We start from the raw sequence: 13,278 nt of genomic DNA, 5'->3' as shown, positions 1-13,278 counted from the left end.
GATTTGATACCAGGAAACTTGAATATATGCTAAGTAACATCTCTGATCCGATCTACAACCACTTTATTTTTCATTCCAATAGACTTATGGCTTGAGAACAACCAATTTACATGCCTCTGTCTACTACTACGAAAGATGCAATGACAGATCCGCAAAAAAAAAATATTAAAAAAACAAAGCATTTAGAAGTTAGCAATAACTGTCACTGTTTTAATCTTAAGTTAGAACTTAGAAGTATTGATTTAATCGATGAACTGCATAATCAACAACTGGCACTATTGTGTTCTACGTCCATGTAACATGTTAATACGTCAACCTTCTTAATTTATTGGAATTTGTTTATTCTCTTCCTTCTCTTTGGTTTCAGTTCTTCAGGTATGTAATTCTAATACTAGACGTGCGCTAGTTCTTTCGGTCTGTACCCGAAAACTAGCCTTTTAAGCACTTCGGATTGTTTATGATTCCTTGTCTTCTTTGTATAATTATTATGATGCCAAAAAGTGTATGTATATTGCATATATTATAATTTCTTGATTTAATCCTGATTGATGATTATGAACTGACTAATCAACATTATTTTTCTTTGTTGTTTTAGTGATCAATGCACTATGTGTATCGAATTCTTTTGTAGAACACTGACAATGAGAAGAAGTTGACAAGTAGTTTTCAAGCAAGACCGCTCACATGCCTTTTGTCTGAATTAAGTGTTTCTCTTTCTCGAATCCTACCGTTCTCTTTGTATCTACCACCTTAAATCTAACGACTCTGTTTGATTTTAGAAATGTCAATTTTCTCTTTTTCCTTATACTGTTTACACTACATTTTCAACTTTCGCAACAACGAGAGAAAAAATGAACGTTGAGTTTATTTCATACGGAAACCAAGAAACAACTTGTGAATTACAGTCGTCGAGATTTTTGTTCAAAAGAGTATTCGATATGAATTCAAAATAGCAAAAGATTATTAAGTTTGACAGATCCGGGATGTTCAAGTTTCAGTTTGGTAACATCAAATCGTATGATCTACGTACGTACATCAATGTAAAACTTTAATAGATAGAATGATTGAACTTAGTTATTATTATGCCCTGTGGTTACATATTTCGTATTTGCATGGTAAACTACGATCAAATAACATTCCATGATCATGTAAAGAGTAATGGAATTTGGGTAGGTTCTTCAGCATTGAGAGTTTCATGAAATGAGGCAAGTTTTTCAGTTTCGGCACACGAGAAAAGAATATCGAATCTGATCAGGCTAGAAATATCGAATGAATGCACAAAAGTTTCTACATGTATAGTACTGCTTTTAATGTGAATTTTATTCTATGCAATCTATGTCCTAATGTACACAAATTAGTCATGCTTAAATCTATATAATGATTGTTGTTTTGGTCGTTAATGCTAAAAAAATGGAAAAGAGTTTTTCATCAACGTAAAGTGTTGGCTAAAGCATCTCAAGAAAATGTCGGTAAGACGTGCACTTGTATAAGTTGATAAAGCGTTCTGAAAATATAATATGATTATTAAAGTGTGGATGATATATAGTGATGCAAATAGTTTTCATGTGCATTAAATTGTCAACACATTTTATACCAACTAAAAGTTTCAAAATTTAATTATTCGCTATGAAAAAAAGTCTTATATAGATTTATAAATTTATGTGTAATTTATTGATAGATTGGACTTGGAGCACATGGTTCAATGGTCCCAAAATGAAACCTCTAGGGGCCATTGTCGGCTCAATTCTCCTATTCAATCGTTTTTGGTGGGATGACTGCTATAAATGTAAATTCACCCGTGATAAAACCGTATTACTAAAGTACACTCACTAACACACTGTTGACTTTGTGGCCAATCTAATTAGTGTTCACCAACATTCACCTTTAAGTTCGTTGAGATTTAACTACGAGTTATCCTTTTTCTAACAACATCTCCAACCCCACTCTATTTTTCACTCAAAAATAGAGTTTAGAGTAAAAAATGCTCCAATGGTACTCTATTTTTCACTCTATAATAGAGTGAAAAATAGGTTTACTCCAAATATAGAGTAATTTGTTTTTGTTTTGTTCATCACTCTATTTTCTACTCTAAAATAGAGTACCATTGGAGCAAACTCAAACTCTATTATAAAGTTACTCTATTTTAGAGTAAAAAATAGAGTAATCCATTGGAGATGGTCTAAGCCAGATGACTCAATGCTCAGTAATATTACCTGAATGTTTGGATATTTAATGTCACTAGCTCAGCAAGGGTTAGATTATAATTGCTTGAATGGTTGAGATAATTACTTTTACAATGATGACGGATCCATTGTATCAGTGGAAACTAATGGGTTTTGCTTCTTTTCTTGGTTTGTTATAAATAGAAATCAGAACTCATTCCGTATACCCTTGATTAGGATTTAAACTTTTTATCTTATGTTTGGTATAATCATATATATCAATTCTTAATGAGCAATGTGTTTCTCCTATATGATTTAGGTTGATTTCCATTATAACACAGGAAAAACTATTTAATGTATTGAGAATTGAGATTAAAGAAAAAGAATAGCTAAGAAAAAGTGGGTCCAATTAAGCTCAACTTGCATGCGCATTAAGTCACCCAAGGTGGTCATCTTATGCTATATAGTCTATATGTTTCTTTGTCTTTCTCCCTTCACTCATATGTTTCATCCTAAAACCTTAAAACTTTATCTACAGCAAGAAGCCAAGAACACAATGCTAGTTTTATCACATGCATCCTTTACACTTGTCTTTCTCTACTGCATTTTCTTCTCCGCAGTGGCTTTGTCTTTGCCCGTTTCTGACCCCGAGCTCGTCGTTGAGGAAGTACACAGGTATTGTGACACAATTATACACTCTTCAAGAATACAATGTTTGTATACACTTGAAATATTTAGCCTAAAAAGTATTTTCAAGTTCTTTCCATGCAGGGGTGATTATGATATTTTATTCTTATCATAAACAAACATGTTCACTTGCTGCTGCATTAGCTAGTTACGTATGTTAATAATGAGTAGATTAATTAACGACGTCAAGAGCAATGCGGATATTTTATATTTAGTTGATGTTGATTGGTTATATTATAGGCAAATAAACGAGTCTATATCAAGAAGGAACTTAGGATACTTCTCGTGTGAGACCGGTAATCCAATCGATGATTGTTGGCGATGCGACAAAGATTGGGAGAAAAACCGGAAAAAGTTAGCTGATTGTGGAATCGGTTTTGGCAAAAACGCAATCGGTGGTCGTGACGGTGAATTCTACGTGGTCACCGATCCAGGAAACGACGATCCAGTAAACCCTAAACCCGGAACTCTAAGATACGCAGTGATCCAAGACCAACCGCTTTGGATCATATTTAACCGTGACATGACGATCCAACTAAAAGAAGAACTCATAATGAATTCTTTCAAAACCCTAGACGGTCGAGGAGCATCCGTACACATCTCTGGTGGACCGTGCATAACCATACAATATGTGACCAACATTATAATCCACGGTTTGCATATACATGATTGTAAACAAGGTGGGAACACTTACGTACGAGACTCTCCAGAGCATTACGGGTGGCGAACGATATCGGACGGTGACGGTGTGTCGATCTTCGGTGGGAGTCACGTATGGGTTGATCATTGCTCGCTCTCGAATTGTAACGATGGGTTGATTGATGCGATACGTGGATCAACGGCTATAACGATCTCTAATAATTACTTGACGCATCACAATAAGGTTATGTTATTGGGACATAGCGACACGTATGTGCAAGACAAGAACATGCAAGTCACTATCGCTTTTAACCATTTTGGAGAAGGCCTCGTCCAAAGAATGCCAAGGTATTCAAAATTTTTTTTTTTTGAGAAAATGTATTCAAATTATTTTATTTATCAAAACAACCTATGTGTGGCTATATGTAGATATATGTAGCACAAACTATAAAGGTGAAGTATATCACTATACTATATTGTCGGTGGACATTCTCTTATAAGAAAATAGCAAAACCAACACAAATACTGCATTAAACTCCAGCTATCTTGTTAGTTTCTTACATATAAAGATCGATCAAGCGAAATAAATTATAATGTCTTAATCTACTGTAAAGTAGTTAGGTTAGAGCACTTAAAATGGTGAAGTTTTCATAGAGTCTCTTATTCTAAAATAACTACAATTAGGAGAAAAAAAATACTTTGTTCTTCACAAAACTTGTCAATAGGTTAGTGGTTGATTGATTTATAAAGAAATAAAAATAAATAAATAAATAAAGCATGAATCTTTTATATTTTTTTTAGAAACTCACAACATTTTAATCACTGATGATGCTCTTAGTTGAGTTAACATTTTGCTAATATTTTAATTATAGATGTAGATCAATTTAGAGAGTTAAAACTGCTTCTATAAGTAGAGCATGTTAGTTTTGCTTTTAACAAAGTAATGAAAAAATTATGTGTATATAATGTATGTAGGTGTCGACATGGATATTTTCATGTGGTGAACAATGACTATACACATTGGGAGATGTATGCCATTGGAGGAAGTGCTAATCCTACCATCAACTCTCAAGGCAACCGCTTTCTTGCTCCTAATGGCCCTTTTGACAAAGAGGTAATCATGTTTTTAACTTAACTAACTAAAATGTGATTTTATTTCATTCAAATTTATAATACTATAACATGTTTGTCGGAAAAAAAAAAAAGGTAACCAAGCATGAGGATGCGCCAGAAAGCGAGTGGAGTCATTGGAACTGGAGATCAGAAGGAGATCTAATGCTTAACGGTGCATTCTTTACACTTTCTGGAGCTGGGCCAGGTAAATCGTCAAGCTATTCGAAAGCCTCAAGCCTAGCTGCTAGACCGTCCTCTCACGTTGGTGAGATAACTATAGCATCGGGTGCACTCAGCTGCAAAAAAGGTTCTCACTGCTGACCTCACCAGCGTGTATTGTGTGTGTGTATATATAATATAATGAAACTAGCACATGAAAGCTAGTTATGTAATAATCTTGATGAAAAAAGTGAACAAGGGGTTGGTTACATTTTATTTTGGTCGTTGCGTCGGCTAGAGTTATTTCAGTCGGCAAAGTTTACTACGTATATAACTCAACACATTACTAATTAACACTCGTTAAATGCTCCATTAATATAGAATAAGCTTACCTGTTCTTCAAGATCAACTACAATTTCGTTTTATTTGAATCCTAGCAATGCAGCTTCCCTGGATACACACCAAACTCAATGAATCCTCTACTATGGATTATGATTGTTTATGTAAACATCTTAACATGCAAACTTTCATCTTTTAAGTTTTGATGAATGTTAACACTTAGCTACCTTTACATACTTGTCAAAAAAAAAACACTTAGCTACCTAAAGAATCAAACTGGTTCAACCCTCATTAGTTGGTCTGAAGGCACAACATCATATTAAATAAACTAACAGATGGAAGCAGGAGATATAAGTGAAGCATCATGACAAGTACACATTCAAATAGTTTATACAATCACAAAATATACTTATATTTACCCATAGATTGATACAAATATGAAGAAACCATACTAGTACTAGCAACATGTGTTTCATTTTTGGGCCTTTTCAGTTCAAATGTCAAAACGGCAGAGTTGAGCACTGTTAGACGACGTCGTTTGGCAAGAACTAGGAACAATGAAAATTTTAAAAAGTGCCCACAAGCAGGATCGAACTACGGACCTTCAGTTTACAAGACTGACGCTCTACCACTGAGCTATACGGGCCACTTGCTAAAAATTTGCAATTGTATTGTTCTACATTATAAATGTAAAGCTGAGATGATCAAAGGTTACTTGAGTTAAATGTCTAACTAAAACGAATCAAACCAAAGTTGCATCAAACTAATATGAAACCAAAACAGTTTCTACCAAACTCAAAACATTGTACTCAGATAAAACATACAAACCACATATAGTCATAAACGAGAAGCAACTGATCCGTTCACAGAACTGGTCCAAAGAACCTGAGCATCGATAACAGAGAGATGCTGATCATCAAGCCTCTTCCATGTCCTAATCGCTTTCACATCTCCCTTCTTCTTATTCAACTCAGCAACCACAACTCTAGCTCTCCTTTCCCACCCAGCTTTACCATACGCATGGTAACCAAACCCACCACCATAGCATAAGTTCAAACCTTTGAGTTTACCACAAAAGTCGTTGACATGGTCATGACCCACAAACACTGACTTCACATCTCCTCTAGTTACCAACGTTGTGAAGAAACCAGAGTTTGTGGAAGCTGAGTATGTTCCTTCTTGTCTCACTCCTTTTGTCGCGTTCTTTGAGTCGAAACTCCAAAACTCTGGTAATGGAATGTGGAAGTAAGCTAGTCCTGGAGCTGTACCTTGCTGAGGATTAGGCTCTGCGTTGTACACTCTCTGCAATCATCATCAAAACCAAAGGGTTAGAGATCAATGAGACTAGGCCAGAATTTTTTGGTTTTCGGTTAACCAAAGTTTTAAAAATAATTTTGAAGTTAACCGAATAATATTTCGATTCGGTTTTCGGTTAATTTTGGTTTCCAATTTCAAAACCGAAATAACCGAATTATGTCTTTGAAAAAAAGAAAATTTCATTAAAATCGATTAAAATCGGGTATTTTCTGTTAAAATCGTTTAATTTGGCTAAGTTTAATAGATTATTAGTTAACATCGATCCATTTTCGATATAAATTGGATTAGTTTTGGTACAATTTCTTTAAAAAAAAATAATTGTTCGGTTAACTAAACCGAATTGATTTTGAAAAGCTTTTTGAACCAAACCGAAAGTGAACCGAAAACCGAACTTTTTTGGTTTGGTTTTATTCGAATCCGCAGGGATAAATGAGACAAAGAGATTTGATTGTTCATTGTTGGTGGTGGTATACCTGGAGACGTTTTGAAGTTCTCTCAAACCAAAACTGCTGAGAAGTCTTGACCCAATCATAACCTTCCATGTAAGGAACGCTAGAGTAATCTCCACTGTCCAGAAAATAAAGATTGAGAACAGATTTGTTCTGTAGACTGGACTCAGCAGCTCCACGGATCTGGAGATTGTAGTTACCAAACCCATCAATGTAATGAGCAGCCTCAGGAGCGTTCACTTGAGACAAAGTGTTGGGAAGCTTCACGATGTGTTTCATCAGTTCTTGTCGTGTCAAAGTAGATTCTTGATCATGGTTTCCTAATATAGCAACCCATGGGATCTTAGAGGCAATCGCTGGAGCAAAAGCAGCGTTCATTGACTTCACAGGGTCCTTAACATCAAACCCAAATATATTATCACCTGAGAATGAACACGAGACCCAAAAGATAATCACTTTAATTAATTTAAAGTTTGGATTTTTAGTTTAAAGTTTGGGTTTTTTTTTTTAATTTAAAGTTTGGATTTTTACCGGTGAAGACGATGAGGTCAGGTTTCTCGGCGGCGATGACTCGAGACATGAAGACGGTGGTGTTGAGGTCGGAGCAGTGAGCTTTCTGGGGAGGAAGAACATCGAGACAGCGAGTAGTTGCGCCGTTTGCGAAGTGCATATCGGCAACTTGGAGAATCTTGAACTCGCCGTTCAGACCGAACCTGAGTTTGGGACGGTGTGACGATGTCGGAACCGGAGCTAGGAAGAGAGCAAACAAGAACGCGGAGAAACGAAAAAAGACGAACAGGGTCGTTCCTCTGGTCTTGTCCGCCATTACTACGGCGCACCAAGAAATTCAATGAATTAGATTTGGTTTGCAGTCTAGTACATAAATGTCTTAAGCAAATTGTGTGTCGGAAGAAGACAAAAGGAAGGGGACCATGAAATTGAATATTTTCTTTAATTTATATGTTTTGTATTTTTCTTAAGGAATTATTTTGGCCGTGATTAAAAAGTATTATTATAATCAATGAGTCATTCACATAGCATGGTCGCTGCTTCACACAAATGTAGCAATCTATACATTCAGAATAAAACAAGGAAGGTCTTATTCGTTAGAGAGAAGAAAAAATCGATTTGAGATTCTTGATTTTCTTGGTATTCAGTGATCTTTGATGGTATTGTAGTACGGGTCATGTGTTTTTTTTTTTTTTTGAAAAACGGCTCATGTGTTTGATTAGTGATTTCTCCAATGCCACCACGAGAGGTGTATGATGAGGACTTCATGTTGTTTTTGGGGTTTCTTCTCTTCATTATTTCATATATACATCTAGTTTTTTGGGTAAAATGTTAAGCTTACCATTTTCTGAAGATTTAACAATGTTGCTGTTAAACAACTCTTTTTTTTGGTATTAATGTTTAATATTTCATACCATTCTCTGTTAAACAACAATTTATAGAGATATAAGAAACAGACAGCAACCCAACTTAAAAGAAACAAAAAGAGAGAACCTCAAGGAGGCCTTGTACATCTAGTTTTCTATGCATTTAGCAATCAGGTAGTATAAAACTTTGTTAAATGTCCATTTTCTGCTTCGGAATTAAAATCATAAGTTCTTGAAAACTCTCGGAGGCTCGTTTTGGTTATGAACACTTAAAGAAAATTCTTTGAAAACATGTTGGAAGCTTGTTGTTTATAATGTAATCTCTAGCTAGACGTATTTAAATTCATGTGAAATCTTATATTCCGAAGCATAAGCCTTTGATTACTTTATGATAAAAATGCTACCGTACATTCAGTGAGTTAAACACACACGTAAGTGATTAAAACATACCAACTTTAACTAACAACATTGAGTTATTATAAAAGACATATGTAATAAGATTTAAAAGTGAAGTCAATTCGGACCAGGAATGCTTATTCCCCACTTAGCTTCATCAATGGAGTAGATGACCTCAACGTGACTTAACCAGGACAAGAGCTTCCAGCGTCATCATCTTCACTCTCACCGAGACAAACCAAGATCAAGAACACAAGCTTTTGAGGAAGATTTGAAGCAAGAAACATATTGCTTATTATATTTTCAAACTGATGTCAACCAACATATATATACTGTAAAATAGATAGATATACGTACACAGATTCAAAGACTTGTATAAATGTGTGTGAGTCATATAAAGATAAGTTTTGTGTCGTTTTTTCAGAAGCAAAGCCGTATAGTTATATTCCCGCATGCTAAGTTTCATTCTCACAGGAAATGGGGTGTGGAAAAAAGGTAATAAAGAGTAAAGCTTTTTAAAGTTGTGTTCGGCCTTTTGTAAATAATAATGTGATGCTTTTCAATTTACCCTAAGTTTTCCTACACAATGTACAGCCTTTACAACTATTTAGTTAACATTTTCTTGCAAGATTCATAGTCAATATTTGATGCTTTTTCATTTTACCCTAAGTTTTTCAACACAATGTAAGGCTTTACAACTATTCACCGAACTTTTTCTTGCAAGATTCTTAGTCAATATTTTATCTATAATTAGCTTCCTTATATTATTGACTATTGTTCATATCCATCTCCACATGCTTTTTTTTTTTTTTTGAACACGTATCCATCTCCACATGCTACGTGACTTGATAAGGTAAACAAAATATGATCAAACTTTTTTTTATTAGGATTAGAGGCCGGACTTAAACAACAGTGAAAATGAATGACATGCGAGTTATACAATGGATAAGGGCAGCCTCATCGCCAAGAAACTATTAAAGTTTCTAAGAAAAAAGAAAAAAGGTTTTAAATGATAAAATCAAATTTTCCTTTCTAACAAAATTTAAGCCAACAATTTGGTGGTAATTGTTACAACCTGAAGGTTCCCTAGTGAGAACTTTTCTTAACATATCGCATGCTTTTTTATTATTTTAAATTTTCTTTCAATAGCTGATATTCTCTCTTAATCTCCCCGATAAACTTGCTCTAGTATTTCCTGAACTTCTAGAAAAAAGAAATTAATTTAAAGATTTTTCCCCAACCTATAAATGATAGAGTGGGCCAAATGGGCCTTCGCTTTAAAAACAAGTCTTCTACAATATCTAAAGCAAAATCCCCACTATATCTACCACTAAATACTTTATTTCTTATTCAACGGTGGATTAATCGAAATGCATACGAGTATGACAAGTACTTTCACTGTGTTGTGTGTGTGTTTCACTTTCACTTCACATAAGTTCTTTATGTACAGTAGACAAACAATATGTTGGGTCAATTAATTCTGTTTTAATAGGCTACGTGGGTGAAAGCCCAATAATATTAACTAAAGGCTGAGTCCTTATAACAAATACGCAGCGTTTTGATTATGATTGTTATTAGACCTTCGATTTTTAGAGAGAGAGAGAGAGAGTAATGTTACAGTTTCCGACGTTGATGAGTCAGTTCCCGTCATCGACGAAGACGATTCCGGCGTCGCATCTGCTACCTATACAGTGGCCTCAGCCTCCGAACGAAGAGATTCTTCTGGCTATGGAAGAAGCTGAGTTCGAAGAAAAGGTTTATCTTCTCTTACTCTGTATTCTTCCGTTGGAGTTTCAGCTTATAACTGGAAACGTAATTGGCCAAAACCAACTCTTGATAAGAAACATGTTTTCAAACACTATTTACTAGAAGATTAACGACCTCATTCATCTGAGGTTTGTATGTACATATATTAGATTGTCTGATCACAGACTTGGGAGTTGAAAAAGGGAGATGGACTTTCAGTTTCAATGTTTGTTCTTGTGAATGGTAAAGTATGTTTTGAGTAAACTCTTGTTGTCTTGGTTTGGTGCAGTGCAACGAGATAAGAAAGACGAGTCCTAGCTTACCCGTAGTAGGAAAACCAGTCGTTGACAACCAACAAGAAGAAGACGATGATGATGAAGCAGATGATGACGATGATGCAGACAATGGAGAGGAATCAGATGGTGAAGAGTTCGAGCAAGAAACCCGTTAAGTAACAACCTCCACAACAAATGGAGTAAAAAAGAAGTTTAATGATGGCATTAGCTTTTGATTTGGTGGATACATTTTTCTAAATCTTATGGTGCCAAAACAACTGTGATTCTGTCTTTGGAAGGTGGGAACAAGTTGAAACGGTTTGGCCTCAGAGTTTTAGTCATGGATTATTAATTGTCTTGGTTTCATGATGGTTATTTTTTACCTTGAAAATGTTAAAGTTGACTGGTATTAATGCTGTGGAAAAACTTGTTTGCCCAAAAATATGAAATTTAAAGACTATTGGCAGAAAGGTTGAGCCTTTTTGTGCCAATAAATTGAAAAGGGAGCCCAATTTTGTGTCCTGTGTGGTTGATTTTTCAACAAAGAAAAACAAAAGTTGTAATTAGTTTAAAAGTAACAAGGAGATATGTGTGGTACTGCTCCTACTTGAAAGGTCATTCTCTTATTATTATTGAACAACAACACCTAATTTATATTTCTTTTGTGTGGTTCAAGTTTTCAATTATATAAACTAAGAGTGGGACAAGTTGCTCACCAAACTCTCCATTCTTTAGTCTTCAGCCTGTCTCATTCCCAAGTTGCAGGGAACTTGGTAGTCAACTAAAATACGCCGTTACAAATGTTTTCTTTCTCGTGTGCTCTGATTAATTAATAGAACTAATACCACTGTCTTATATTAATATATAGTTGTTTTAAAGTTTAAAATTTATTTCATTTTAAATATCATTTAATATATTTACTTGATAACTTTTCTAATTTTGCTCATGTGTTTTAATGAACATAATCAAATAAAAATATATCAACTAGAGATAAATGTAAAATTTAATGATGTTTAATGCATACAAAAATCCAAAACGAAATTAAAATAAAATATTTAACTATTTTCCTTTTTATCAAGTGAGACTAAAAATTGAAACAATAAAATAATTACTTCTGTCATTATCAAAGAAGCCAAAAGGCCCAAGACAAAAATAAACCTCGTTAAGTAAAAAAAAAATTAAAATACGAGCTGAACTAACGAATCCACTAGCCTACACGCGTGTAAATCTCGCACAAAGACGCGCTAAAATCTCTCTGTGTCCGCCACGTACCACGTATATAAAAACAACGTCGTACGTGCGAACACGTGGTAACTGCAACTCTAACGGTTCGTAACGGTCAAAAATTTCCGTCACGTTCTCCGTCTAAATTATAACTCCCACCATTAATGGAAAAATTTAATTCTTCTCTTCTCTTCTCAAACAAATCATAAAAAAATTAAGCACCCAAATTTTAATTTCTTAATTTTAATTTCCTTCTTTGTCATCATCGTCGTTGGTATAATCGTATCTTATGCAGTATATTCCAAGTTTCCGTTAATGCCAGATGAGTCTAGAGCCTTTGTGAACACGACACGCGTAGCAATAGGAATCACCGGATCTCTGATGGAATCTTCTCGCGAGACCCGTGGGAGGTAGACAATACCGAGACTGTAGACACCTCCCGTACGCTAACGCCGGCGAGTTCGGCGGGGACGGCGTGACGGAGAACGGAGAGTTCGGAGATCGATCGCCGCCACCGCTGCTCGAAGATGACGGCGATTTATGACTACGAGGAGGCGTTAGAACGGCTTTGATTTTGGCTCCTGAGACGCGATTGTGCAATTCGACGATGTTCGCTAGCTCCTCATCCGATTTGACGGAGATTAGAGTCTCGAGATCGCCGTTAGGTAACTGACATCGGAGATCGACGGAGTATCCGCAGAATTCAAATAGTTTCTTCGTGAGCTCTGTGAGGAAAAAACAAAATCAAAATCGATTCGATTGATTATAAACAGAGATTGAAGTGATCTGAAACGAACCTTCGAAAGAGATGGAAGGATCGACGGAGAGGACTCTGGTGTGACCTCCGACGTAACGGAGCTTCCCGTCGGTGGAACGAGGGAGGATTTTACCGCCGTAGCTGCATAGAAACTTAAGACTGCTTCCACTTTTCTTCTCGTTAGCATCAACGGCCACCACCATTGTTAGGGGTTTTTGCTTAAGTTTGTTTTTGATTTTTTTATTTTTTTTTGGCAGGATAGGAGAGAGAAAGTGTTTGTTATTTGTTTCTTTGGTGTTTTAAACCGAGATGAAAGGTTGTAGATGGTTGGCTTTTATAAGGAGGGAATGACGTCACATATGGGACCCAACGCGTATGGAGGATGCGAAATTCGTTGAACCTTCTATGGGTATTTTGGACAATTTTGTTTCCATAACGGAATATTCTCTAATTAAATGCCATTGAGTAGAATAGATATATAATATTAAAATTTTTATTTTACATAATATTGGCTGCTGGTTCTTCACCAATCACCATCATTATGTACTAAAATCACATGAAAATTGATTTATCATATATATTGGTTGATCTTTTTTTCTTTGCATTTAATAGGATCTTCTTTGGCTACTAGCTTTATTA

General features: G+C 35.3%; 4 protein-coding genes and 1 non-coding gene across 5 annotated transcripts; 2 read left to right on the top strand and 3 right to left on the bottom strand.

The window, feature by feature from the left end:
• Window positions 1-2,617: 2,617 nt before the first annotated feature.
• Window positions 2,618-5,036, top strand: LOC106366185 (probable pectate lyase 22). Its single transcript, XM_013805756.3, has 4 exons — window positions 2,618-2,837; window positions 3,090-3,836; window positions 4,464-4,602; window positions 4,695-5,036. The coding sequence occupies exons 1-4, from the start codon at window positions 2,635-2,637 to the stop codon at window positions 4,920-4,922; spliced, it is 1,317 nt and encodes a 438-aa protein (XP_013661210.2). The 5' UTR covers window positions 2,618-2,634; the 3' UTR covers window positions 4,923-5,036.
• A 637-nt stretch (window positions 5,037-5,673) lies between these two features.
• TRNAT-UGU lies at window positions 5,674-5,745 on the bottom strand. Its single transcript has one exon. It is a non-coding gene; the product is annotated as a tRNA-Thr (tRNA).
• A 96-nt stretch (window positions 5,746-5,841) lies between these two features.
• LOC106366186 (probable inactive purple acid phosphatase 29) lies at window positions 5,842-7,767 on the bottom strand. The gene is made up of 3 exons (XM_013805757.3): window positions 7,397-7,767; window positions 6,890-7,287; window positions 5,842-6,401 (listed from the first exon to the last, which is right to left on the bottom strand). Exons 1-3 carry the CDS (start codon window positions 7,689-7,691, stop codon window positions 5,937-5,939), a joined length of 1,158 nt encoding a protein of 385 aa, XP_013661211.2. The 5' UTR covers window positions 7,692-7,767; the 3' UTR covers window positions 5,842-5,936.
• Window positions 7,768-10,215: 2,448 nt separating this feature from the next.
• Window positions 10,216-11,067, top strand: LOC106364121 (nucleolin-like). The gene is made up of 2 exons (XM_013803750.3): window positions 10,216-10,392; window positions 10,673-11,067. The coding sequence occupies exons 1-2, from the start codon at window positions 10,249-10,251 to the stop codon at window positions 10,832-10,834; spliced, it is 306 nt and encodes a 101-aa protein (XP_013659204.2). The 5' UTR covers window positions 10,216-10,248; the 3' UTR covers window positions 10,835-11,067.
• Window positions 11,068-11,628: 561 nt separating this feature from the next.
• LOC106366184 lies at window positions 11,629-13,043 on the bottom strand. Its single transcript, XM_013805755.3, has 2 exons — window positions 12,680-13,043; window positions 11,629-12,607 (listed from the first exon to the last, which is right to left on the bottom strand). Exons 1-2 carry the CDS (start codon window positions 12,840-12,842, stop codon window positions 12,195-12,197), a joined length of 576 nt encoding a protein of 191 aa, XP_013661209.2. The 5' UTR covers window positions 12,843-13,043; the 3' UTR covers window positions 11,629-12,194.
• Window positions 13,044-13,278: the final 235 nt, after the last annotated feature.

Source organism: Brassica napus, chromosome A9 (genome assembly GCF_020379485.1).
Source record: "Brassica napus cultivar Da-Ae chromosome A9, Da-Ae, whole genome shotgun sequence".
NCBI lineage: Eukaryota > Viridiplantae > Streptophyta > Magnoliopsida > Brassicales > Brassicaceae > Brassica > Brassica napus.
Note: the sequence above shows the minus strand (reverse complement) of the source record. Positions and strands in the feature narration are given on the sequence as shown.